The sequence below is a fragment of the Saimiri boliviensis genome, chromosome 14 (genome assembly GCF_048565385.1).
Source record: "Saimiri boliviensis isolate mSaiBol1 chromosome 14, mSaiBol1.pri, whole genome shotgun sequence".
NCBI lineage: Eukaryota > Metazoa > Chordata > Mammalia > Primates > Cebidae > Saimiri > Saimiri boliviensis.
The window spans coordinates 18,085,546-18,112,885 of NC_133462.1; the positions used below are offsets into that span (position 1 = coordinate 18,085,546).

Genomic DNA, 27,340 nt, shown 5'->3' on the forward strand with positions numbered 1-27,340 from the left:
GAGTTTCTCTCTTGTTACCCCAGGCTGGAGTGCAATGGCACGATCTCGGCTCACCACAACCTCCGCCTCCTGGGTTCAGGCAATTCTCCTGCCTCAGCCTCCTGAGTAGCTGGGATTACAGGCACGCACCACCATGCCCAGCTAATTTTTTGTGTTTTTAGTAGAGACGGGGTTACACCTTGTTGACCAGGATGGTCTCGATCTCCTGACCTTGTGATCCACCCACCTCGGCCTCCCAAAGTGCTAGGATTACAGGCTTGAGCCACCGCGCCCGCTGCCTGGCTAATTTTTTAAAAATTCTTTGTAGATATGGGGTCTTCCTACATTGGTTGGATGGATGGTTGGTTGGTTGGCTGGATGGATGGATGTATAAATGGATGATGGATGATGGATGGATGAATTGTTGGTTGGACAGATGGATGGTTGGTTGGCTGGATGGATGTATAGATAGATGATGGATGGATGGATGGATGGATGAATTGTTGGTTGGATAGATGGGTGTCTGACATTTGGATGGATGGATGGATGAATCATTGGTTGAATGGATGGATGGATGGATGGATGGATGGATGGGGTGGATGGATGGATGGATGGTACAGTAGATGTAGGAAGCAGGCACAGAGTGAGGCCCAGACAGAAGCAGGACCAGAGTGGATGAGCTGTGAGAGAGACCACAGGACTTGGCAGAACGGTGCCCAAGGAGGTACCCACGCGGTGCCCATTGAAGACATAGGCCAGCTCATCAGCTCCCAGCTCTACATCGGGCCTCAGCTCGGGCCTCGCCCAGCCCACTCGCATCTCGCCTGTGGTCACTGCTTCAAACTCGAAGTACCAGCGGCCGCTCTGCACTGCATAGGATTTCTCCGCCCGGAAGATGCGCACCCGGTCCCAGCGAGACTGGTTCTCCGCCTGACCTACAAATGAGGCCAGGCAGGGTCAGAGAGGCTGGGGAGGAGGTGGGTCCCGAGACATTGGGAAGTTGGTAGAAGACGTAAGGGATGGAAAGGGCTTCGGGGAACTGTTGGAAGAGGGTCGATTTCTTGGAGTTAGAGGAGAAGTGGGGAAGCTCAGAATCGTCAGAGAAAGGTAGGGACCTGGTGAGAGAGACCCCCATCTCTGGAGTAGCCAGAGTTCTCAGAGAATAGAGATACTGACAGACACAGAAGGAGAAAGCCAGCTCAGTGAACTGCTCAGAGTTATGGTCTGGGGTTAAGGGTCAAGATTAGGGTTGATTAGAGTCGAGCATTGAGACCAGGATTGGAGGGTCAGAGCCAGGGTTACCGAGGGGATGGAAATTCGGTTTGGGGACAGGACTTGAGAAACTGAAGGCTGGGGACCATGGCCAGGGTTTGGGGTCAAGGCTGGGATTGAGAGTCAGTGATAGGTCAGGGGTCAGGTTAGGGGTAGAGGTGAGAGGCTCTCTAAGTCCTTAGGTTGGGTGTCTCCATGCGGTAGCTACAATTCAGAGATTTGTGGTTAGGAGTCAAAGCTAGAGGTCAGGAATCGGTGAGGGGTCGGGGTTGGCACTCATTGGGTTCCTAGTCTGACGGCTCTGGGTTGCAGCCATAGCCAAGGCAGGGCTTGAGTCAGGTCAAGGGAAGTGGTTCATCAGGGTCTGAGTTGGAGCTGGGAGGGGTCAGTCCTCTCTAACCTCCTGGTCAATCTGCTCGATGTGACAGATATAGCCCATTTGGGGCCGGGTGTGGTGGCTCACGCCTGTAATCCCGGCACTTTGGGAGGCCGAGGCGAGTGGATCATGAGGTCAGGAGTTCAACACCAGCCTGGCCAAGATGGTGAAACCCCATCTCTACTAAAAACTACTAAAATTAGCGAGGTACAGTGGCAGGCACCTGTAATCCCAGCCACTTGGGAGGCTGAGGCAGGAGAATCACTTGAACCCAGGCAGCAGAGGTTGCAGTAAGCCAAGATCGCGTCACTGCACTCCACCCTGGGCAACAGAGTGAAATTCAGTCCACCCCCCCCCAAAAAAAAGATGCTGGGCACGGTAGTGGGTGCCTGTAGTCCCAGCTACTCGGGTGGCTGAGGTGGGAGGATCGCTTGAGCCCAGGAGTTCTGGGCTGTACTGCGCTATGCCAATGGGTGTCCGCACTAAGTTCGGCATCAATATGGTGACCTCCCGGGAGCGGGGGACCACCAGGTTGCCTAAGGAGGGGTAAACCGGCCCAGGTCGGAAACAGAGCAGGTCAAAACTCCCGTGCTGATCAGTAGTGGGATCGTGCCTGTGAATAGGCACTGTACTCCAGCTTGGGCAGCATAGTGAGACCCCGTCTCTTAAAAAAATAAAAATAAAAAATAAAAATAAATAAATAAATAAAACATATAGCCCATTTGGGGGCCGAGTCAGGTCAGAGATCAGGGGTCAGGGCTGAGGTCAGAGTCAGGTAGGAGTTGGGCCAGGGCTGGGGTGAGCACTCACTGGGCTCCTGGTCAGGCGGCTCGATGTTGTAGCCGTAGCCCAGCAGGGTTCGCACGGCCTGGCAGAGGCTGTCCCGGTTGCTGCGCTTGGTGGCCTCGTCCAGCAGGCGGTAGGGCACCAGCCGAGGGTTTCGGCGCGCGGGGATGTCCTGCACCGCGCTGTAGCTCCAGCCCTGGCCCACTCGGTCTCGGGCCCACACGTTGTGCCCATTTTCTGCCAGACGGTCCACCAGCGTCGTCTGTGCTGGCGTCAGCCTCACGTGGCTCAGGTCCAGCGGAGCCGGCTTGTACCCGTTGCTCATCATATACCTGCGGGCGTGGCAGGGGCTCGATGGGGACAAGGCCCTCACCTCCACTTCCGGGCTCTGTGCTACGGGATCCCTGACTGCTGGCCCTTGTCCCAGCTTTGGCGTTTCTGACCTTTGATCTAATGTTGCAGTTCTATGAAATTTTAGAATAAGCTTTGGGATCTGACCCCAGAATCCTGGGATCCTAGCAAGGGCTTTGGCATCACTGACCTTGGCCTCTGTGACCCCTTTGTCTTGACTTTGGGACCCCATCTCTAAACGGCACTCTCTTGGACCTCTCGCCACTAACTTTGAGGTTTTCCTCTTTTTTTTTTTTTTTTTTTTTTTTTTTTTTAAGCGGTTTCATTCTTGTTGCCCAGGCTGGAGTGCCATGGCGTGATCTCTCCTCACTGCAACCTCTGCCTCCTGGGTTCCAGCGATTCTCTTGTCTCAGCCTCCTGAGTAGCTGGGATTACAGGCACGCGCCACCATGCCCGGCTAATTTTGTGTGGGTTTTTTTTTTGCTGGTTTTTTTTTTTTGAGATGGAGTTTTGCTCTTGTTACCCAGGCTGGAGTGCAATGGTGCGATCTCGGCTCACCGCAACCTCCGCCTCCTGGGTTCAGGCAATTCTCCTGCCTCAGCCTCCCGAGTAGCTGGGATTACAGGCACGTGCCACCATGCTCAGCTAGTTTTTTGTATTTTTAGTAGAGACAGGGTTTCACCATGTTGACCAGGATGGTCTCGATCTCTCGACCTCGTGATCCACCCGCCTCGGCCTCCCAAAGTGCTGGGATTACAGGCTTGAGCCACCGCGCCTGGCTAATTTTGTGTTTTTAGTAGAGATAGGGTTTCTCCATGTTGGTCAGGCTGGTCTTGAACCCTTGACCTCAAGTGATCCACCTGCCTTGGCCCCCAGAGTGTTGGGATTACAGGTGTGAGCCACTGCGCCTGGCTCTTTTTGTTTTTTGAGACAAAGTCTCGTTCTGTGTTCTGTCACCCAGGCCGGAGTGCAATGGTGCAATCACGGCTCACTGCAGCCTCAGACTCCTGGGCTCAAGCAATCCTCCCATCTCACCCTCCCAAGTTGCAGGAACCACCACCACACCCTGCTAATTTTTAAATTTTTTGAAGAGTGTCCTCGCCAAGTTGCCCAGGCTGGTCTCAAACTGGGCTCAAGTGATCTTCCTGCCTCAACCTCCCAACATGCTGGGATTACAGGTGTGAGCCACCTCATCCGGCCCACTTGGTGGTTTCTAACTCTGATCCCATGCCTCATCTCCCCCAGACTCCTGGTTTTGCCGTCTTTGACCTCTGAACTCAGGACCTGTAATCACTCACCTATAATTTCAAGATCCCTTACTTACAACTCCAACAACATCCAGATTCTCACCTCTTACCATTGACCCCTCCCCTTAACATAGACAAACGACCTCTGCTCTCATTTCCCCTGACTCCAAGCAGACCCTGACCCTGGATCCTGGACTCACACCCTCTCTCCTCCTCTGGAACTCCTAACTCCTCAATCCTGGCCCTGACCCTATGACCTTCGCCCTAACCCAAGGCTCCTTCCTCTCTAATCTCAGCCTCCCCACAAGACCCCTGGACCTCCCTAGCCCTTAGCACGGCATCCCCAGCCCCCAGCCCATCCCCAGACAGGACCTGGCAGCCCACACTCACGTCTTGGGGAGTTTTGTCTTCTTCAGGTTGTCCTCCGCCTTCTCATCTGCCATGCCCACATGGCAGCCCAGAGCCAGCAGAGTCCTGGGGGTGAGGGAACCGGGGCGACAGGTCACACCCCTCAGAACTTCCTGCCCCCACCTCCTCCCACAGCCTCAGTGTGTCCAGCTCCCTCTGCCTCTGCTGCTCCGGTGTCTGGGGGCTCTGGCCCTATCCCTCCTGGTCCTGGTCTTGGGCTCCCTGACTTCTGTCTTTCCCTGTGTCTTTGCCTGTGTAACTGACTACATCTGTCTCTTCCTGTCTGCTGCTTTCTCCTGTCTCTTTCTGCATCTCTCTCTCTTCTCATCCCTGCCTTTTCTTTCTCTTTCTTGCTCCCTGTTTGCTTCTTCCTTTTTTTTTTTGAAATGGAGTCTCATCTGTCACCCAGGCTGGAGTGCAGGGGCATGATCTCGGCTCACTGCAACCTCCGCCTCCCAGATTCAAGTGATTCTTCTGCCTCAGCCTCCTGAGTCGCTGGGATTACAGGTATGCACCACCACGCCCGGCTAATTTTTGTATTTTTTGTAGAGATGGGGTTTCGCCATGTTGGCCAGGCTGGTCTCGGACTCCTGAGCTCAAGTGATCCTCCCGTGTTGGCCTCCCAAAGTGCTGGGATTACAGGCATGAGCCACTGCACCCGGCCACTCCCCGTTTGTTTCTGTCTCACAATCCCTGTCCCCTCCATCCTTTTCTCTCTAAGTCTACCTCCTGCCCCATCTCTCCTTGCCCCGCTCCCCAACTGCGCCAGCAGCCAGCCCCAGCCCGCAGCTTCCCTGGGCCCTCACTTGAGCGTCTCCCCTGACATCTGCAGGTTGTAGTTCCTCTCGGGCTCTGGAAGGCTGTGGAAGTCCACAAGACATGGGTGCAGCCTCTTGTTATCATCCCGAACCTGGAGAAACCCCAGGGTCAACGCCTTGGGCTCCCCTTCTCTCCCCACTTCCCGAATGCCCAGACTGTGACCCCCAACCTCCAACCCTAGGTCTACCACCCTCAGTCCCAGGACCCCCAGTTCCCTGTTATCCCTCCCTCCTCCCCGACAGGGATCCATTCCTCCTGGCACAGCAAGTCTAGCCTCCCGCAGGCTGCAGGCAGCCCCTCACCGGGCCATAGGTCCATCCCTGCTCAATGCGGGTTAGCGCCCAGAGCTCATGGATGTTCTCCGCCAGCTTCTCCCGAATGCGCTCCAGATGGGGCGGCAGGACAATCTAGGGGCAGAGGGACGTTCATGAGACCTCCAAGGTCCCTCTACCCTCCTCCATCATGACCCCTCTTCCCAAGGATACCTGAAGCCCTGGGAGGCTTCTCCAGCACCCCGTTTCCTGCCATCCTGGAGCCCTGCCCCCATTCTTCACCTTAACTCCAGGGATGACATTCAGATGAGTGAGGGCTTAGCATTCTCAGAATTAAGGAATTATTCAGGGCCAGGCGTGGTGGCTCATGGCTGTAATCCCAGCACTTTGGGAGGCCAAGGGGGGGAGGGGCGATTGCCTGAGGTCAGAAGTTCAAGACCAGCCTGGGCAACATGGTGAAACCCCATCTCTTCTTCTTCTTTTTTTTTTTTTTTTTTTTAAGATGGGGTTTCACCATGATGGCCAGGCTGGTTTTGAACTCCTGACCTCAGGTGATCCACCCACCTCAGCCTCCCAAAGTGCTGGGATTACAGGCGTGAGCCACCGTGCCCGGCTGAAACCCCATTTCTTCTAAAAACAAAAATTAGCCAGACATAGTGGTACACGTCTGTTATTCCAGTTACTTGGGAAGCTAAGGCAGGGGAATTGCTTGAACTCTGGAGGCAGAAGTTGCAGTGAGTCGAGACTGTACCACTGAATTCCAGCCTAGGCAATAAAGCAAGACTCTGTCTCAAAAAAACAAAAAACAAAACAAAAATAATAATAATAATAATAATAATGAGAGAGAGAGAGAAAATGAAGGAATTATCTGGGATATGTCTGTCTCCCCGGCGGACTGGGAGCCCCATGAGGGCAGGGCCTGGGGCTGCCCTGGTCTCCACTGAGTCCCCAGCTCTATCCAGCTCAGAACCAGACTCAGACCCAGAAGAGAGGCTCAGCAAATGTTTGCTGAATGAATAGAATGGAGGAGTCTCCTTCCTTCTCTGGACGAGGATCATAGTGATACCTAATAAGGACTCAGTGAAATCATTGATGTAAATTACTAAATGTTATGTAGTTAATATCGATGCCTGGCACAGAGTAAGAGCCTAAAAGGCACTGGTAGTGTTGGTGCTCTGCAGGCAAGAGGCGATGATGGTTTGGACTCAGGTGAGACATGGGAAGGAGGAAAGGGGGGCAGGGGGATATCTGGGGGGCCGAGGGGACAGCCCATGAGGCTGACAGGCTGAGGGATGGGGCCCAGGGTGCTGGTCTGAGGACAGGGGGATGGTGAGGTCACCCCCGGAGACTATATCACTGCTACTAATAACGAATGACTGTCTTAAGCTCTAACTGTTTAATCAGGACTGTACTGAGCATCTTGTCTATATCCATTCATCTCACCTTCATAATAATGCTATCAGATAGGTCCTGGTGTTATCCCCTTTCCTCACAGAGGGGGAAACTGAGGCTCGGGGAGGCAAAGTCACTTGCCAGAGATCACGTGACTGAAAACCAAACCCTTGCTGTCCAGCTTTGAAATGCAACCTTTATTCCCTCCTATAGGGACATGCTTGGAGGCAAAGTGGGTGGTGAGGGGCCTGGGATATAAGACACGCCCAGCAAATTGTAGTGGGTAGGACCACAGGCTTCAGAATCTGACCACCTGGGTTCAGATCGGCTGTGTGAATTGCATACGTTACTTAGCGTTTCTGGGCTTTGCTTTCCTCAACTGTAAACTGGGGGCAGTAACAGTTCTCTTTCTTTCTTTCTTTTTTTCTTTTCTTTTTCTCTTTTTCTTTCTCTCTCTCTCTCTCTCTCTCTCTTTCTTTCAGAAGGTGTCTTGTTCTGTTACCCAGGCTGGAGTGCGGTGGTGTGATCTCAGTGGTGCAATCTCCACCTCCCGGGTTCAAATGAGTCTCCTGCCTCAGCCTCCTGGGTAGCTGGAATTACAGGCACCTGCCACCACGCCTGGCTCATTTTTGTATTTTCAGTAGAGATGGGGTTTCACCATGTTGGCCAGGCTGGTCTTGAACTCCTGACCTCCGGTTATCTGCCTGCCTTGGCCTCCCAAAGTGCTAGGATTACAGGCGTGAGCCACCACACCCAGGCTTTTTATTTATTTGTTTATTTATTTTTGAGATAGGGTCTTGCTCTGTCACCCAGGCTGGAGTACATTGGTGCAATCATAGCTCACTGCAGCCTCAAACCCCTGGGCTCAAGTGACCCTCCCATCTCAGCCTCCCAAGTAGCTGGGAGAAACAGTCTATGCACCACCACCTCAGCTAACTTTTAATTTTTTGCAGAGACAGAGTCTCGCGATGTTGCCCAGGCTGCTCTTGAACTCCTGGACTCAGGTGATCCTTCTGCCTCAGCCTCTCAAAGTTCTGGAATCACAGGTGTGAGCCACCTTTTCTTTGTGAGACAGTGGTGAGGATTCCCTGAGACTCCAATTCTGCACCGACAGAACCCTTTGCCTCTCTGTGCCTCAGTTTCTCCATCTGTTAAACAACAAGGTTCCCAGCTTCTAGGGCCGCTCCCCACCTCTCTCACTCCTTTTTTAAAAAAATGTTTAAATTTTTACACACAAAATTTTTTTCTTTTTGGTAAAGATGGGGGTTATCCAGACCAGTCTCGAACTTTTGGGCTCAAGCGTGAGGCTCCCACCTCGGCTTCCCAAAATGTATGTTGGTTGTTTTTGTTTGTTTTGAGATGGAGTCTTACTCTGTTGCCCAAGCTGGAGTGTAGTGTCACCATCTTGGTTCACTGCAACCTCTGCCTCCCAGGTTCAAGAAATCCTCCTGACTCCACCTCCCAAGTAGCTAGGATTACAGGCACCTGCCACCATGCTAATTTTTCTATTTTTAGTAGAGACAGGGTTTTACTATGTTGGTCAGGCTGGTCTTGAACTTCTGACTCAGATGTTCTGCCCTCCTCAGCCTCCCAAAGTGCTGGGATTACAGGTGTGAAAGATGGCACCAGCCCCCTCTCTGACTCCTAAGAGCCCCTGACTCACTGGAAAACCTTTGCAGGGCAGCCAGTACCTGGACAGTGTCCACAGGGCAAGGCACAAAGTCGGTGTGTGAGAGGCAGCGACTGGGGCCCACCAGGTGAGGCCCCCGGGGCCCCTCCCGTCGATACTCCTTGATGGGTTCAAGATGGAGTCGCTCTCGAGGGAGCACAGCTTCATGGCACGGAGCATAGCCAGGTGGGGGCAGGAACTTGAATTCACCATGGCGGCCACCAAGGAGGAACCGCACCCTGGGGAAGGACAATAGGGATCATTTAGGGGGGTTATGGGGGGCAGTCTGTGGTCAGTGGGGGACATGGAAGCAGTCCTGGGATCAATGGAAAGTTCTGGGGAGATCTGAGGTCTCCCCAGAACTCACTGGGCAGTCATAGTGTCCTGGAGGTTATTTAGAAATCATAAAGGGGTCGGGCATGATGGCTTACACCTGTAATCCAAGCACTTTGGGAGGTCAAGGCAGGCGGATCACAAGGTCAGGAGTTCAAGACCAGCCTGGCCAATATGGTGAAACCCTGTCTCTACTAAAAATACAAAAACTAGTCAGGCGTGGTGGTGGGCACCTGTACTCCCAGCTATTCGGTAAGCTGGGGCAGGAGAATCGCTTGAATCCAGGAGGCGGAGGTTTCGGTGAGCCCAGATCATGCCACTGCACTCCAGCCTGGGCTACAGAGCAAGACTCATTAAAAAAAAAAAAGTCATAAAGGAAGTCTACAGTCAAAGGGATATCATAAGGGAATTGAGAGCCAGGGAGTTGAGAGTGGGAGGGTCTGCAGTTAATCCAGAAGAGTTCAGATGCCTGCAAGTTCATGGAACAGTCCTTCAGGGGGGACCCCAGGTCAACAGAGCATGCGGGGACACTGGAAGGTTTGGGGAGACCAAGAAGAAGGTCAATGAGAAGTCACTGAGCATCTATTATGAGATAAACATAATCACCACCGAATGGACATTCAGGGAGGTTGGGGTCATTGGAAAAGGACAGGATCATTGAAGGGTCTTTGGAATAACGAGTTATTCAGAAGCAGGGTCACTGGGGAAGTGAGCTGACTGAAAGGTCATTGGAGATGCCGGCACTATTAAGAGATTATTGAGAGAGTCCATTGTCATCGGGAGCGTCTGAGGTCATTAGGGGGTTAAGGAAGGTTGGGAGTCATGAGATCATCATCAGGTTCTGGAGTCACTGCTGTGGCCTGGCCTCCTGGGAGGCCACGGAGTGACTGGGGAAGCTGCCTCGGGTCAGTGCTAGGTCTGAGGACTGGCTGTGGGGTGGGGGCAAGTGCTCACTTGACACCAGCTGAGAAGCTGACAACAGGGAAGAAGAGCCCGTCCAGGTTGAAGGACTCAAAGACGCCCTGCACGGGACAGCCGTTGATGCGAAAGGAGATGGACGGCACGCTGAGGTCCAGGCAGCAGCTGACCACGTCTTCAGGGGCCAGGAGGTGCTGCCCTGGGGAAGTCACCGGGCGTGCCACGTGTCCTGCATCAAAGTCACCAGAGAGGGATCAGAGGTCACAGGTCCCACAGAACCAATGATACTGAGAGAAAAGGGACAGATATTGGAGGCTCCTGTGGGGACTATATCCTGGAAACCCTAATGGAAAGCATTGCCTTGGATGCTCCTACAGCTTTGAAATGAAGGGCAGAGGTCAGGATTGCCCTGAAGTTAGGATTCTGAGCTGTGGGGCTGGAGATTAAATACCCCTGGAGGCCAGATGCGGTGACTCACACCTGTAATCCCAGCACTTTGGAAGGCCAAGGTGGATGGATAACCTGAGGTCTGGGGTTTGAGACCAGCCTGACTAATATGGTGAGACCCTGTCTCTACTAAATATACAAAAACGAGCCAGGCATGGTGGTGGGCGTAATCCCAGCTACTCAGAGGCTGAGGAAGGTGAATAGCTTGAAGCTGGGAGGCAGAGGTTGCAGCGAGTCGAGATCGCACTACTGCACTCCAGCCTGGGCGACAGAGTGAGGCTCTGTTTCAAAATAAAGAAATAAATAAACAAAATAAATCAATAAATTCTCCTGGGGTCAGGAGTCAGAGATCAGAGATCACAGTATTCTGGGTGGTCTTCTAAGATATCTAGGGTCAGAGGTCATAGCTACTCTGGGATCAGAGTTCTGTAGGTAACAAGGTCAGAGCCAGGAATCAGGAAGCTCTAGGGTTACGGTCTTGGGAAATGAGGAATAAAAGGTGAAAAGCAGGCCTTTTCTGGGAGTCAGGATCCTGAGACCCTCAAGGTGTGTCGTCAGAGTCTTAGAAATACTGGGGTCAATGGTCAGGGGTGAGGGTCCCCGAAGGGGTTCAGTTACCTGTCCAGAGATGCAGTCCATCAAAGCCATAGGAGTAGAGGTCATCGCCGACCCCGTTGCCGCCCCAGCCCTCGCCGCCCCCAGGGTAGGGGCTGTAGCCCTCGGTGAGGGCCCAGCCTACCCGCAAGTGGGTGGGTTGAGCTGTCAGAAATGGAATCACCTCGTCCACCATCACCTCAAAGTACCATTTGCTGTACTGTGTGGTGCCCTCTGCTCGGCCCACGAAGATGTTGGGGCGGATGCTGCAGAAGAGAGGGAACAGGAGGTAGGAAGAGAGAGAGCAGGTGGTAGGAAGCGGGAGAGAGACAGGCATCCAAAGACAGAGATGGAGAGAGACAGGGAGATGGAGACGGAGGAGGACTGAGACAGAAACAGGCAAAGACAAAGAGAAAACACACAGAGGGAGAAACAGAGGCAGAAACGGAGCCAGGAAGACAGAACAAGAGGAGGGAACGCCAAGGGTGAATGGGGCCACAGTGGACATCTGTGAGGACTGGGTGTTAGCCCTGGGGCGGAAGATTAAGGAAGGGACATCCACCTGGGTGTGGAGTCTCTGAGTCAGGGAGAGGGCTGAGAAGTTCTGAGTTCTGGGGTCAGAGGTTAGGAGCCAGACCTGGTGACATAGTTGATGAGGTTTGTCTGCAGCAGAAGCTCACGGCCAGGCAGCAAGTTCTCAGTAATAAGATCTTGGTTGGAGCGAACAGCCACGCCATTGCACACACACAGGGAGCATAGCACGTCCAGGACCTGGAGGTCAAGGTCAGAGGTCAAAAGGTGGGCAGGCACCAGGGCAGGGGCTATGGAAGGACCCTGGGAGGGAGGGAATCCGGGAGAAAAGGATGGCACATCGGGATGAGACGTGGCAATTTCGACTGGGAGGAGGTGGTGAAAGTGGAAGGTCAGGGATTAGAAAAAGGTCAAGGGTCAAAGATCTGGCCAGAGGCTGAGGGAGAGTCACATGGGTTGGGATAAGGTATCAGCAGTGTGAGGAAGGAGATATTGGAGTAGTGAGGTAAGAGGTTAGAGGGCAGAGTGAAAGGACCAGTGAGAGACACAGGAATCAAGATTTTATATATATACTTTTTTTTTTTTTGAGATGGAATTTCGTTCTTGTCACTCAGGCTAAAGTGCAATGGTGTGACCTCAGCTCACCACAACCTACACCTCCTGGGTTCAAGCAATTCTCCTGCCTCAGTCTCCCGAGTAGGTGGGACTACAGGCACCCGCCACCATGCCAAGCTAAGTTTGGTATTTTTAGTAGACACAGGGTTTCACTATGTTGGCTAGGCTGGTCTTGAACTCCTGACCTTGTGATCTGCCTGGCTCAGCTTCTCAAAGTGCTGGGATTAGGTTGGTGCAAAAGTAATTGCGGTTTTTGTCAATCCTTTTAATAGCAAACACTGCAATTACTTTTGCACTGACCACGTAAATGCATGAAGTGGTTAGAAATAATGTGGAACTTATAGGGCTGTGGCAAACTGCAGAGTAAATATACGCAGCCCACCTAGAGGCTATAAAATTTGAAAAGTTTAAAAACATTTCAGCCTGCCGGGCGCGGTGGCACAAGCCTGTAATCCCAGCACTTTGGGAGGCCGAGGCGGGTGGATCACGAGGTCGAGAGATCGAGACCATCCTGGTCAACATGGTGAAACCCCGTCTCTACCAAAAATACAAAAAATTAGCTGGGCATGGTGGTGCGTGCCTGTAATCCCAGCTACTCAGGAGGCTGAGGCAGGAGAATTGCCTGACCCCAGGAGGCGGAGGTTGCGGTGAGCCGAGATCGCGCCATTGCACTCCAGCCTGGGTATCAAGGGCGAAACTCCGTCTCAACAAGAAAAAAAAACAACAAAAAAAAACATTTCAGCGCCCAGCCAGGCACAGTGGCTCACACCTGTAATTCCAGCACTTTGGGAGGCTGAGGTGGATGGATCGCCTGAGGTCAGGAGTTCAAGACCACTCTGGCCAACATAGTGAAACTTTGCCTCTACTAAAATCAGGTGTGGTGGCAGGAGCCTGTAATCCCAGCTAATCTGGAGGCTGAGGCAGGAGAATTGCTTGAACCCGGGAGGTGGAGGCTGCAGTGAGCCAAGATCATGCTACTGCACTCCAGCCTGGGTGACAGAGTGAGACTGTCTTAAAAAAAAACACACACACACACACACACACACACACACACACAAAAACATTTCCGAGATCTAACGAAGCACATCTTTGGCCCTGAATCAACTTATGAGCCATTGTTTGAGCCCCCTGTGTTGAGACGGAAGCCAGTGGGAGTGATGTACAGGTGAGAGATGAGATGGAGGAGGGAAGTAAGGGTGTGAGCAGAGTTCTGGGGTCCTGGGGAGAGGTCAGGGTTCACAGTTCATGGGATGAGAGATGAGGGGTGAGGGGCCAACCTTGTGGTTCCTCCCATGCTTGTCCAGGAGGGAGATGATGGACTTGATGTGATTCTCCTGGATGATGTTCAGAACCTCCGGACTCTCAATGAGGACACAGTACAGGACCTCCAGGATGCCTGCCAGGGTGCCCAGAATGAGAGGTGAAGCAGCATGGCCACCCCCTCCCACAAGCCCTTGTCTGTCTCCCCCGGTTTCTCCTACCAGACGAGGCCTCCAGCCGATCCAGCTTGCTGACTAGCCAGTCCAAGTTTGTGGAGAAGAGGGCACAGTTGCTACGATTGCCACGGATCAGAGAGGCTGAGGAGGGGAAGAGGTGTCAGATCCGATAGGACTGGGGATCTGGGGTGTTCTCGGGGGAGTCAGGACCGAGACCCCGTACCCAGGAGTTCATAGAGAAGATTCACAATCTCTTTCCAGGACTCGGCTGCCTCTTCCCCTGCAAACTCGGCAAAGTGGGCAGCGGTGGTGTAGACATTTAAGCGGTCAATGCAATTCAGGACCAGGGAGAGCATCCCCTAGGATGAGGAAAATAAGGGGTCACAATAGGAGACCCAGCCCCTCCCTTCCCGTCTTTCTTGGATTCACTAATTCATATTCCTTCAATGGCGTGATGGTGTGTTCCTAGATCTAAACCAGCCTGTTTGGTTTCACATTTCCAATCAGTCCCATCGCCCGCCTCTCCTCCTGGGATCGCCATTTGTTCTTGTCCTCTCTGCCTCTATCCAATATATCAGTTCATGATAATTCAGTTCATGATAATTCAGTCCTCATTAACATCTGTAGGGTCAAGCCCTACAGGGTCATGGGGTGTCCCCTAGTGCTGTGCTGCGGCACAGGATCTGACAAACAAAGAGACAGGACACAGAAGGACTGGAAAAGATAGCTGGGCTCAGAGGGCCACACCACTTAAGCAAAGACAGGCAAGGCCCCGAATCTTCAGGAGTGTCTGTATTTATTGGATATAGGTTAGGGAGCAGGGTAGTGAGTGAGGTCATCTTAAGAATAGTAATATGGTCGGCCGGGCGTGGTGGCTCACGCCTGTAATCTCAGCACTTTGGGAGGCCGAGGCAGGCGGATCACCTGAGGTTAGGAGTTCAAGACCAGCCTGGCCAACATGGTGAAACCCTTTCTTAAAAAAAAAAAAGAAAAAAAAAAAAAGAATAGTAATAGGGTCAAGACAATCACATGTGCAATAAGCAAAGAGTCCACCCCATTAGGTCACCGAGGCAAGGAGGTGGGGCGTGTGCAGTGAAGAGGGTGCAGTGTGCAACATCTCTTATCTAGGGGCAGGCTACTTCTAAGGAATTCTATAGGAGGATGCTTTGAGTCAGCACAGTAGCTAAAGAGCTGACAAGGTATACGGCCACCTGCTGGCAGCTTCCAATAATTTCTATAGGAGGATGCTTTGAGTCAGTATACAGCAACAGGGCTGACAAGGTATACAGCCACCTAGGCGTGATTAGACCGAAGGGTTTTTTGTGTGTGTGTGAGACAGAGTATCACTCCATCACCAGGCGCCAGGCTGGAGTGCAGTGGCTCGACCTCGGCTCACTGCAACCTCCACTTCCCAGGTTCAAGCAATTCTCCTGCCTCAGCCTCCCAAGTAGCTGGGACTACAGGGGCACATTACCACGCCCAGCTAGTTTTTTTGTATTTTTTAGCAGACACAGGGTTTCACTATGCTGGCCAGGATGATCTCGATCTCTTGACCTCATGATCCACCTGCCTCGGCCTCCCAAAGTACTAGGATTACAGGCCACTGGGCCCGGCCGACCAGAGGGGTTTTAAGCCCTAGGATGCTTGTGAGCTTGACAACCTGAGGCCAGCTTTCCACAAGAACTGGATGCAAGGTACTGCAACTCCTTTTCAGGAGGAGTGGCTCTTGCTCCAAGCCTGCCATACAGTGAGTATCTTTACAATATCGAATGCTGTCACCTGGACCACAAATTCTTGTCCTGGTGTAACTGTTTTTCCCTTAAATCATGCTCTGCACCATGTCTGCTCTAGCCATCCATCTGACTATAAGCTGCTTATTCCTTAATTCATGCTCTGTACTGTGTCTGCTCTAGGCATTCCTCTGACTAGGAACTAAGATATGATTATATTTTTTAAATTATATAGAAAGAAATAAATGAGCAGTAAGTTATTCTTTTTTTTTTTTTTTTTTTTTTTGAGAAGGAGTTTCGCTCTTGTTACCCAGGCTGGAGTGCAATGGCGCGATCTCGGCTCACCGCAACCTCCGCCTCCTGGGTTCAGGCAATTCTCCTGCCTCAGCCTCCTGAGTAGCTGGGATTACAGGCACGCGCCACCATGCCCAGCTGATTTTTTTGCATTTTTAGTAGAGACGGGGTTTCACTATGTTGACCAGGATGGTCTCAGTCTCTTGACCTCGTGATCCACCTGCCTCGGCCTCCCAAAGTGCTGGGATTACAGGCTTGAGCCACTGCACCTGGCACGAGCTGTAAGTTATTCTTAAGGCACTAATTATGCTGGGGGTCTGCCTAGCTCTCCTTCCTTGGTTCCCAGAAGGGGTGTTACCTGCAAACATTAGGACTGAATTTATGCTTCCCCTTCCCACACTTTTCTTTCCATCCTACTCACTTCCTAGCACCCCACTCCTGGTTCTAATTGGCCCAGTTCACTCTCCACACTAACCATCAGAAAGATTTTTCTCACTTTAGCTTTTCCTTCTTTCTTTTTTTTACATTTTAATTGTTTTCTTTTATTATGAATCATAATACATATACAGAAAAGTACATAAAACATATACAGTCAATTCTCATTATTCATGGTAGTTATGTTCTATAAAGCCATTATGAACACTGAATTATCAAACATGGAACCACTGATCCTAGAAGAAATACAGGGAGTCCCTGTGAGTCTGTGACAGCATTTACATCAATACTTATTATATAACCTTGTTTTATATGTTTTTGTTTAAAGATGGTTATTTAATATATATTGTTGAGTCATTAACATTAAATTCATAGCCAACAGCGATATAACTCATACCGGAATGAAGCTTATCTAACATATTTTCTCAGTCAGGCACATCATAGCTTTCTTGCACTTAGGAAAGCTAGACAGCACTTCAGCACTACACTGCGAGACATTATAAACAGTGAAATCCAGCCGGGCGCGGTGGCTCAAGCTTGTAATCCCAGCACTTTGGGAGGCTGAGGCGGGTGGATCACGAGGTCGAGAGATCGAGACCATCCTGGTCAACATGGTGAAACCCCATCTCTACTAAAAATACAAAAAATTAGCTGGGCATGGTGGCGCGTGCCTATAATCCCAGCTACTCAGGAGGCTGAGGCAGGAGAATTGCCTGAACCCAGGAGGCAGAGGTTGCGGTGAGCCGAGATTGTGCCATTGCACTCCAGCCTGGGTAACAAGAGCGAAACTCCGTCTCAAAAAAAAAAAAAAAAAAAAAAAATCAGTGAAATCAACAAAAAGGACAAAACTGTCTGGGCACAGTGGCTTATGCCTCTAATCCCAGCCCTTTGGGAGGCTGAGGCAGGTGGATCATCTGAGGTCAGGAGTTCGAGACCAGCCTGGCCAACATGGTGAAACTCCATCTCTACTAAAAATACAACAATTAGCTGGGTGTGGTGGTGCACACCTGTAGTCTCAGCTACTCGGGAGGCTGAGGCAGGAGAATCACTTGAACCCAGAAGGAGGAGGTTGTAATGACCAAGATCCCACCACTGCACTCCATCCTGGGTGACAGAGTGAGTCTGTCTCAAAAACCAAAATCAAACAAACAAAAACAATTGTGGTATCTGCATCCTGGGCCCTGATCAGCAGTGAGAGGAGCAGTGCCTCAAAGTGGAGAGCAGAACCAAGATGGCATCACCCTGCCCCTAACTAGCTGTGACTGGAGAGACCCAAAACCTCCTGTGGCTCGCAAAGCCAAAGTCCTCACCAAGGCCTGGCCCTCGTCACCTCTCTGCCCTCATCTCCTTCCACTCCCCCACCCAAGCCTCCCTGCTCCAATCACTGTCTAGCTGTTTCCGGAACATGCCAAACACCCTCCCACCTCATGGCCTTTGCACATGGTTTTCTTTCTCTCTTCCTCCAGGTCACCCTGCCTGACGGCTCTGTCTTAAACTGCAAAGCCCCAACACTCCCTACCCCTTGCCTGCGGAATTTTTCTTTTCAGCAGTTATCACCATCTAATATGCCATACAATTTACTTATTTATTTTACTGATCTCCTGTCTCCCTCTGCTGGGTCAGCTTCATAAGGACAGAGATTTTTTCCGTTTTGTTCACAGCCAGCCTCCCCTCCCAAATGCCCAAAGATCTATTTCTGGCCCCGCACCTCCCATACCCAACCCTGGTTCTGTCCGCCCACCCCGCAGACCCCGCCCGCTAAGTCGGCAGCCCCACCTCTGATCTCTGGCCCCACCCCCGGCCTCACCTCCCCAGGCCTCACTCTAGCCCTGAGCATCACACAGGCTCCGCCCCTATCTCGTCCATCCTTCTCTCCAGGCCCCGCCCCCTGCTCGGCCATTCGCCCTACTCCTTCCCACAGGTCCCGCCTACCAGTGCAGCAGGCCCGCCCCTTCCCAACACCCCGTCCCCTCACCTTCTCACTGGCTGGGGTTCCTGTCCGGCTCCTCCTCCTGCCCCCACCCCATTCTCAATACCTACTTCCCCAGGTCCCTCAGGTCCCGCCCCGTCCAGCGCCGTGGCCCCGCCCCTCCGTGATCCCGCCCGCTGAACCCACAGGCCCCGCCCCACCCTCGCCGCGGCCTCACCTCCTCCTGGAAGAGGCTCTGGCGGTTGCGCAGGCTACGCAGCTTGCTCTGCTTCTCCTCGTGCTTCAAGTCCTCGGAAGGTGGCTCGAAGTAGATGATGAGGTCCTGCAGGCTCAGGATAACGCCCTCGATGGGCAGCGCCGTGCCAGCCGGCGGCCCCGAGACCCGTGGCTTCCCGCTGAAGCTGTCCAGGCTCCTGCAGGGACCTCGCAGCTCTCAGCCAGGGCCGGGAACGCTGACTACCGCGGCTCCACTCCCGCAGGACTCCCCCAGACCCACCCGTTTTACAGAGGGGGAGAACTGAGACGCAGAGAGGGAAAGGCATTGGTCCGAGGTCACACAGCGGCCAAGGGGAGAGCTGGGACTGGGACTCGCTCCTGTGTAGGTACAGGGGGTTCCCAGGACTCAGGGATGGAGAGGTCCAGGGTCCAGGCTCTGGATGTCAGAGGTGTGAAAGTTGGGTGATAATCAGGAATGTGATCACGGTTGTCAAGATCAGATTAGGGGTCAAGTGTACAGAGGTCAGGAGTTTAGAGGTCAGGGGTCATGTATATGTTATTATTGTTATTTTTTTGAGAAGGATCTCCGTCATCGAAGCTGGAGTACAGTGGCTCACTGCAGCCTTGGCCCCCTGGCTCATGCAGTCCCCCCTACTCAGCCTCCCAAGTAGCTGTGACTACAAGCACATGCCACCACGCCTGGCCAATTTTTTGTGATTTTTTTTTTTTATAGAGACAGTGTTTCCCTATGTTGCTCAGGCTGGTCTTGAACTCCTGGGCTCAAGCGATCCACCCTGCTCAGCCTCTCAACGTGCTGGTATTACAGGTGTGAGCCACTGTGCCCAGCCTAATTTTTTTTTTTTTTTTTTTTTTTTTGAGGCAGGGTCCCCCTCTGTAGCTGTTCTCAAGGTCCTGGGCTCAAGTGATCCTCCTGCCTTGGCCTCCCAAAGTCTTGGGATTACAGGCATGAGCCACTGCACATGGCCCATATACATGTGTGAGCATCAGAGGTAGAGATGAAAGAGGCCAGGTGCATGGACACCTGAAGCAGGGGAGAGCATGGGAGTCACCCGGGCAGGGAGGTCAGGTTGCTCACTTGATGAACTGGTTGTACAAGCCATTGGTGCTGTAGATCATGCGGGCAGCCTGGGACTCCTCCTGCTGGCAGCGGGTCAGGGACAGTGCGTCATCCATGTGGCCCTCCTGGTGCAGCATGGCCTAGAAGTGGAGGGACAGAGGTCTGGAGTGAGCCCAGCTGCCCAGGGCCATGCCCCCTAGACCTCTGCCCAGACTTGAGTTCTGCATTTGCCCCCTACTCCCTGCTCTACAGAATCTCGTTTTTCTGTTCCCCATCATCTATCTTCTCTGTGTCTTTGATTATGTCTCTCCTCTCTGTCTCTCTCTGTCTCTGTCTCTGGTCTTGCCTGTCTTTGTCTCTCTATCTCTCTCACCTCTGCCCTGCCTCTCCCTCTCTCTCTCCATTCCTACCTCCCTCCTGTCTCTGTCTCCAGGCCAGATCCTCTCCACCTGTGCCTACTGCTGACTTAACATTCCCCCCGCCAAGAAAGCTCTAACAGCCCCCAAATTTAACATGTCCCAGACCACTTTTCCACAAGGTGAGACCATCACGGCTGACAGCTTCATCCTGAGCCAGCCTCCCCAGGAACTCATCCAGTCTGCGGCTGTAAATACCATCCACCTGCTGACGACGCTCATGGGTCCCCCCTTTGGACACGGTCCAGGCTCTGTCTCTATGCCCTCGGCTTATGTATTCAATGACAGGCCTGTTTTTGCAAATGGGTGCCTCCCCAAGACTTCCCACTCATCCATTCAGCAAGCCTGTAGCAAGTGGCTCTGTTCTAGCCACTGGCAGTAAAGCCTAAGATCCCTGTCCTGACTGTCCCCTAACTCGACTGATGGCACTGACACGAGAGGTAGAAAGAAATTATTTAGGCAGATAGTAAGGGCAGCAGAGTCCTCAGCAGAGTTTCCTTTCTAGCAGCCCCCTCAAATTATTTCTTTTCTAACAAAGAGCAGCCTGAGAAATCAAGCTACGAACATGCACAAGTAAGCTGGCGGTTCACATTGGGGAATGTGCCGACAGACAAGGCACACCTGGGGGCTAGGCATGTCCGACATGGAGGCTCCATCTCCTACCCCCCCGCCTTTTTTTCCCTCCCCACGTGTAGAGTAAAGGAATGGGCAACATGGTGCAGCTTAGACAGAGGACCCACTCATACAATACTCTTTCTTAGGGTGGAGGCAGCCAGAAATTTGCACCCTATGCAAACGGCATACCTGGTCCAAGCAGTCTTTCGAGCCCTAGGTAAATCAGACACCGCCTCCCCACCAGCTCATCTATAAAGCCCTCTGCATTTCACCGTGGAACCCCCTGAATTTCTTTTTGTTTCTTTTTTTTTTTTTTTTTTTTTTTTTTGAGACAGAGTTTCGCTCTTGTTACCCAGGCTGGAGTGCAATGGCGCGATCTCGGCTCACCACAACCTCCGCCTCCTGGGTTCAGGCAATTCTCCTGCCTCAGCCTCCTGAGTAGCTGGGATTACAGGCATGCGCCACGATGCCCAGCTAATTTTTTGTATTTTTAGTAGAGACGGGGTTTCACCATGTTGACCAGGATGGTCTCGATCTCTTGACCTCGTGATCCACCCACCTCGGCCTCCCAAAGTGCTGGGATTACAGGCTTGAGCCACCACGCCCGGCTACACCCACCTTCTTCTTGAGCACGCCGAGCCGCAGGGCCTTGGGGTCCGGGGCGGCATAGGTTAGCCACAGTCCTGAGGCCACATGCTGCACGAAGCACAGTGACTCCCCGTACTTGATCTCAGGGGGGCCCATGCCCTCCACGTCCCGCTTGGGGGCCACATCCAGCTTCTCCTGCAGGGGCAGGGGACACAGGTCAGCCTCCTCTGCCTGTGTGTTTAGCAGGGGAGCCCCCCTGAGGGACAGCAGAGTGCAGGCTGGACTGGGATTGAGGGGCTCCCAAGGGCACCACAAACCCCACTGACCTTGGAGATGCGGAAGCAGAAGGAGGTAGCCTTGGTGTGGGCCTTGCTGGCGTCAACCACCACCAGGCCTTGGTCCTCTGTGAGCGCCAGGTACCGCCCGGTGGTGACATGTCGGACTCGGAGTGGCTGGCCCCAGCGCAGGTGGCTCCCACTCCAGCTGTGGAGGATGAGGGCCAGGAGAGTCAGAGGACCCTCAGTTCTCCTATGGACATTATAGTCTTTTCTTTTTTTTTTTGAGATGGAGTTTTGCTGTTACCCAGGCTGGAGTGCAATGGCGCGATCTCGGCTCACCGCAACCTCCGCCTCCTGGGTTCAGGCAATTCTCCTGCCTCAGCCTCCTGAGTAGCTGGGATTACAGGCACGCGCCACCATGCCCAGCTAATTTTTTATATTTTTAGTAGAGACGGGGTTTCACCATGTTGACCAGGATGGTCTCGATCTCTTGACCTCGTGATCCACCCGCCTTGGCCTCCCAAAGTGCTGGGATTACAGGCTTGAGCCACCGCGCCCGGCTTTTTTTTTTTTTTCTTTTTTAATAGAAACCAGGAATTGATATATTGCCCAAGCTGATCTCGAACTCCAGGACTCAAGCAATCCTCCCGCCTCGGCCTTCCAAAGTGCTAGGATTACAGGCATGAGCCACTGCACCTGGCCTGGATATTACAGTCTTGGTCCAAACCTCCTCAAGCCCCCAACCCTCTTCCAGGGTTCCCCAAACCTTTTGTAGGACCCTAAATCTCTTTTTGTTTTCTTTTTGAGATGGAGTTTCACTCCTGTTGCCCAGGCTGGAGTGCAGTGGCACAATCTCAGCTCACCACAACCTCCACCTCCCAGGTTCAAGCAATTCTCCTGCCTCAGCCTCTCAAGTAGCTGGGATTACAGGCATGCATCACCACACCTGGGTAATTTTGTATTTTTAGTGGATATGGGGTTTCTCCTTGTTGGTCAGGCTGGTTCTGAACTCCAGATCTCAGATGGTCCGCCTGCCTCAACCTCCCAAAATGTGGAGATTACAGGCATGAACCACCGCACCGGCCAAGGAATCCTAAATCTTCATTAGGACCCCTCGTCCTCCCTGCGGAACCCAATCCTCTCTCAGGCCCTCACAGCTTCTTCAGAGTTTCCCAAATGTCTCCAGTGCCCCTAGTTTTTCCAGACCCCTAAATTCCCCATCATTGTACTCAGGACCCCCAGTCACTCCCTTAAAAATCCCCCAAACTGGCCGGGCGCGGTGGCTCACGCCTGTAATCCCAGCACTTTGGGAGGCCGAGGCGGGTGGATCACGAGGTCAAGAGATCGAGACCGTCCCGGTCAACATGGTGAAACCCTGTCTCTACTAAAAATACAAAAAATTAGCTGGGCATCGTGGCGCGTGCCTGTAATCCCAGCTACTCAGGAGGCTGAGGCAGGAGAATTGCCTGAACCCAGGAGGCGGAGGTTGCGGTGAGCCGAGATCGTGCCATTGCACTCCAGCCTGGGTAACAAGAGCAAAACTCCGTCTCAAAAAAAAAAAACAAAAATCCCCCAAACTGACTGTTTTATTGCTGCCAGATTTTTACATCCAGTTACCTCCACTTGCCAGAACATATTCTTTACTAAGGTTATTGAAACCAATTTCTACTTCATACAAATGTTTTTTGAAACTGCAATTAAAGTTCTTCTTCCGTGAGTCGAGTCCTTAAGGAAAGGATTCCAGTTACTCATTTTGCATATGTACTATTTTAACATTATTGGAGCCTGAATTTGTAGTGCTTTGATTTCTTCTCTCTCCCTGGTGTCTCCCCCAAGACCCCAAATAAAGCAATACACTGTTAAAAAATAAATCAGGGCCGGGCACGGTGGCTCAAGCCTGTAATCCCAGCACTTTGGGAGGCCGAGGCGGGTGGATCACGAGGTCGGGAGATCGAGACCATCCTGGTCAACATGGTGAAACCCCGTCTCTACTAAAAATACAAAAAAAAAATTAGCTGGGCATGGTGGTGTGTGCCTGTAATCCCAGCTACTCAGGAGGCTGAGGCAGGAGAATCGCCTGAACCCAGGAGGCGGAGGTTGCGGTGAGCCGAGATTGCGCCATTGCACTCCAGCCTGGGTAACAAGAGCGAAACTCCATCTCAAAAAAAAAAAAAAAAAAAAAAATCAGAATAAAAATCCCCCAAACCTCCTTTTTCTCCAGGACTCCAGAGAGACTTCATTTTTTGTTTTTGTTTTGATTTCCTTCCTTCTTTCTTTCTTTCTTTCTTTTGAGGTAGGTCTTGAACTCCTGACCTCAAGTGATCCACCTGCCTCTGCCTCCCAAAGTGCTGGAATTACAGTTATGAGCCACCACACTCGGCCTCCTTTTTGTTGTTTGTTTTTTTGAGACGGGGTCTTGCTAAGTCACCCAGGCTGAAGTACGGTGGCAGGATCTCAGCTCAGGATCTGCAGCCCTGACCTCCCGGGCCCACATGATCCTCCACCTCAGCCCCAGAAAGTAGCTGGGACTATAGGTACACACCACCACGCCCGACTACTTTTTAAATTTTTGCAGAGATGGGGGGGGTCTCATGATGTTGCCCAGGCTGGTTTTGAACTCCTAGCCTCCAGTGGTCCTCTCATCTCAGCCTCCCAAAGTGCTGGGGTTACAGGCATGAAGTCACCACGCGTGGCTGAGACTTTCTTCTCTCTCTTAGGCTGCTCTGATTTTCCCTCGAGACCCTTCAGTCTCTTCCTCAGATCTTCCCTCAAGACCTCTGCTCTCCTCCCAGGCTGCCAGGAGACCCCAGCCTCTCCCTGGCCCCGCCCCACTTTCCCCACCCTACCTGATTCTCAGTGGCTCCAGCCTCCAGAGGGAGCGGGCGTGGGTGCACACAGCTCCCCCTTCATAGTAGACAAGTCTGGGAACACAGGAGAGTGAAGTCAAGGGTTCAGCTCCCAGAATCTGGTCCCTAATCCTACTCATAGGGTCCAGCCCTCCACCTCCACCCCTAGACCCCAGGCCTTCTTGTCCACAGCCCAGACCTGCGCTGGTCATCACTGTCAGCAGGGGAAATGGTCAGACACTCATCCATATGTCCATGAAAGAGGCGAAGCACGTGGCCTCCCGTCACAAAGCCTGGAGAGGAGCAAGGGAAGGTGGTCACCGGGAGGCCGGAGCCCCAGGAAGACCCAGGAGCCAAGATGAAGTCAGGGGCCCTGCTCCTCCCCTGGGGGAAGCTGAGGGCTGGGTTTAGGGGTTTGCAGTTGGAGGTCCGAGTTTCAGGGTATTTTAGGGCCAAGGTTGAGGCCTGAAGTCGGGCTATGAGACTTGGGCCATGCTTGGAGTCTCAGCATGGGAGGCTGAATTGGAAGTTTGATTTGGGGGATTTTGGTTTCTGACATTTGAAGTTCCTACTTAGGATCTGAAGCTGGCACTTAATTTGGGGGGTCTGGGTCTACAGAGCCGAGGCTGGGGGAGTTGTGGGTCTGTGATTTAAGGCTCTGTGTTTGAACTTTTGAGGTGGGGGTCAGAGTGTGTGTGTGGTCCAGGGTTGAGGTCTAATGCTCACTGGTGTTGGATCTGAGTTCCAGGGCTGAGGTGTGGCATATGGGCTTAGAAGGGTGATGGCTGGGTCTGAGGTTGGGTTCTGGAGCTAGGACCCGAATTGTGAGGACATTTTTGTTTTGTTTTGTTTTTGAGACAGAGTCTCACTCTGTTGCCCAGGCTGGAGTGCAATGGCATGATCTCAGCTCACCACAACCTCTGCCTCTGGGGTTCAAGTGATTCTCCTGCCTCAATCTCCCAAGTAGCTCAGATTAGAGGTGCCAGCCACCATGACCAGCTAATTTTTGTATTTTTAGTAGAGGCAGGATTTTGCCAAGCTGGCCCTGATCGAACTCCTGATCTCAAGTGATCTACCCGCCTTGGCTCCCAGACTGCTGGGATTATAGGCGTGCCTGGCCTTGAGTATTGATTTTGGAGGTCAGAAGCTGGAAAGTGAGGTTGGGGGTCTGAGGCTATAATCTAGGGTGTGGAAGTCTGAGCTTTGGGGTATGACGTAGGAGTGATGGGTCTGAGTTTCAGGGTCTGAGTTTGGGGATCAAAAACCGTCTGTGGTCTGAGTCCCAATGTGAGTCTGGTTTAGGACTCTGAAGTTCGGAGTATGAGAGTTGGAGTCAGCATGGGAATCTGAGTTGGGAGTTTGATTTCAAGGATTTTGGTTTCTGAGATTTGAAGTTGAAGTCTAAAGTCTGAGAGGTTGGAGGGCTGAAGATTGGAGTCTTGGTTTGGGGATCTGCTGTATGAATTTGGGGGTCTGGGTTTGGGGGTCTGAGATCACAGTCTGTGTTTATTGTTTAAGGAGCTTTAACTTTTTTTTTTTTTTTTTTTTTTTGAGACGGAGTCTGGCTCTCTCAACCAGGTTGCATTACAGTGGCACAGTCTCAGCTCACTGCAACCTCCGCCATTCAGGTTCAATCAATTCTCCTGCCTCACCCTCCTGAATAGCTGGGATTATAGACACGTGCCACCACACCCAGCTAATTTTTGTGTTTTGAATAGAGATGGGGTTTTGCTGTGTTGGCCAGGCTGGTCTCAAACTCCTGGCCTCAGGTGATCCACCTGCCTCAGCTTCCCAAAGTGCTAAGATTACAAGTGTGAGCCACCGCGCCCGGCCACAAGCTTTAAATTTAGTGTTTTAAGATTTGAATCTGAGTTTAGGAGACCTGGGGACTAATACTTTGGGGTCTGAGTTTGGGAGTCTAATCTTTAGTTTGAGATTTGGGGGGCCTGAGCTCTGGGGGGTTCTGGATTTGGGGTCAGCTGGAGATCTAAGTGTGATAATTGGGAGATCTAGGTTTGGGGTCTGAGGTTCCAAGGCTCCATTTGGGTATCCCTGAAGGGCAACATTAAGGGTCTGTTTTGCTGGAGGGTGTCTCCATTTAGGGGCAGGAGGTCTGGGGTCCTCACCCTCTTCGCAGCGGGAACAGATGGGGTTCATATTCCACAGTGTCTGCATGAAGGAAGCGTCAACCTGGAGCTCCCCACTCGCAGTGGACAGGTGCTGGGGGCCGCCAGGATGTGGCAATCAGAGATGATTGTAGGGGTGGGCGAGAGTCCCAGTGTCAGAGGCCGGAAATCAAGAGCGGATACCAGGAAACCGGCAGATGGGAGACAGGATCATCGGAGATCACAGATCAGGAAATGATCAAATCAGGCAATGGGAGAGCAGAAATCAGAAAACTGGATGCCAGGGGTCAGGAAACAGGAAATTGGGAGTGGGAGACCAGCTAGGCAAACCCATGGCGAGGAGATGGGGGCCCCTCCCATGCGCCCCCAGACCTGGAGGAGCAGGAGGAACTGTGATGGCTCACCAGGTATCGCTCAGAGGAGACACTGACAAGGATGATGTCATCCCCAACACGGACCTTTTCTCCTTCAGACCTCTGCTTGGAGGCTGGGTGCATGGTCCACCAGCAGGCCTCTCCTATGGGTGGGGGCGGAGGGGGTGGCTGTCAGGATGATGGCTTCCCAGAGTGCTCTTTTCCAGGGCTCTCCCAGCCACCAGGCCTCCCGGGCCCTTGGCCCACAACTCTCTCATCACTGCCACTGACTTTCCACCTAACAGTTCCTGTTCCTGACTTCAGACTGCCTCGCGCTCCCCAGTGTGTGTCCAAGTCTCCCTATCCGGACTGTCGAAGACGACTCTGCTCCGAGGCCCCCGTTTGTGTCCCCAGGGTAGTCTCATGCTTGCCCCGGAGTTCTGCAGACCCTCTACCCCCTGAATCCCTGCCTGCGGGGTCCCCTTCACACCCCCACCCCCTCCAGTGGCGGCACCTGTTGCATCCTCCTGCAGTCCCACGTCAAAGGCCAGCTTGTCCGTCATAGAGCGAGAGGTGGTGAGGCAGCTCAGATACTAGGATTGTAGAGGGAGGTCAGCCTCCTGGCAGGCCCCACATGCCCCGCCCCCTGCCCACGCCCGTCGAGGTTGCACTCACCATGCGGCTGTGCGCGTGCCGGAGAAGGATGGCATGGCCATACAGGAGCGTCCTGTGTCCCCCGCCCTGGGATGACTGCAGGAGGAGGGAGGAAACAGAATAAGCACAGACCTCCTGGACTCTCCAGACCCCCCAGAGGTCTGGCCTCGTCACAGGTGACAAGATGTAAAATACTGTAAAATACTGCGCTCAGGCCTGGAGGTAAAATAGCCTCAGCTCAGACTCTCATGGGACTCTCTGCCTCAGTTTCCCCCTTCATGGAAGCAGGGACTAGGTCTCTGAGACAGGTGGCTATGGATGGGCCATTGTATATTC

General features: G+C 52.6%; 1 protein-coding gene across 5 annotated transcripts in view; it reads right to left on the reverse strand.

Annotated features, from left to right (window-relative positions):
- The window catches only part of RYR1 (ryanodine receptor 1), a 160,021-nt gene that overhangs the window by 120,726 nt on the left and 11,955 nt on the right, over positions 1-27,340 (reverse strand). For all 5 annotated transcript variants that reach the window (XM_039465527.2, XM_039465526.2, XM_039465523.2 and 2 more), the window contains exons 4-25: positions 27,026-27,100; positions 26,865-26,943; positions 26,402-26,514; positions 25,998-26,091; positions 24,071-24,164; positions 23,872-23,946; positions 21,074-21,230; positions 20,778-20,942; positions 19,147-19,268; positions 18,052-18,247; positions 13,669-13,804; positions 13,491-13,586; positions 13,287-13,405; positions 11,501-11,634; positions 10,888-11,129; positions 9,859-10,051; positions 8,594-8,810; positions 5,541-5,645; positions 5,226-5,329; positions 4,402-4,485; positions 2,438-2,745; positions 712-914 (exon numbers count right to left, since the gene is read on the reverse strand). In XM_039465527.2, the coding sequence (XP_039321461.2) occupies positions 712-914; positions 2,438-2,745; positions 4,402-4,485; positions 5,226-5,329; positions 5,541-5,645; positions 8,594-8,810; positions 9,859-10,051; positions 10,888-11,129; positions 11,501-11,634; positions 13,287-13,405; positions 13,491-13,586; positions 13,669-13,804; positions 18,052-18,247; positions 19,147-19,268; positions 20,778-20,942; positions 21,074-21,230; positions 23,872-23,946; positions 24,071-24,164; positions 25,998-26,091; positions 26,402-26,514; positions 26,865-26,943; positions 27,026-27,100 (3,111 nt within the window). The remainder of the gene's footprint in view (positions 1-711; positions 915-2,437; positions 2,746-4,401; positions 4,486-5,225; positions 5,330-5,540; positions 5,646-8,593; positions 8,811-9,858; positions 10,052-10,887; positions 11,130-11,500; positions 11,635-13,286; positions 13,406-13,490; positions 13,587-13,668; positions 13,805-18,051; positions 18,248-19,146; positions 19,269-20,777; positions 20,943-21,073; positions 21,231-23,871; positions 23,947-24,070; positions 24,165-25,997; positions 26,092-26,401; positions 26,515-26,864; positions 26,944-27,025; positions 27,101-27,340) is intronic.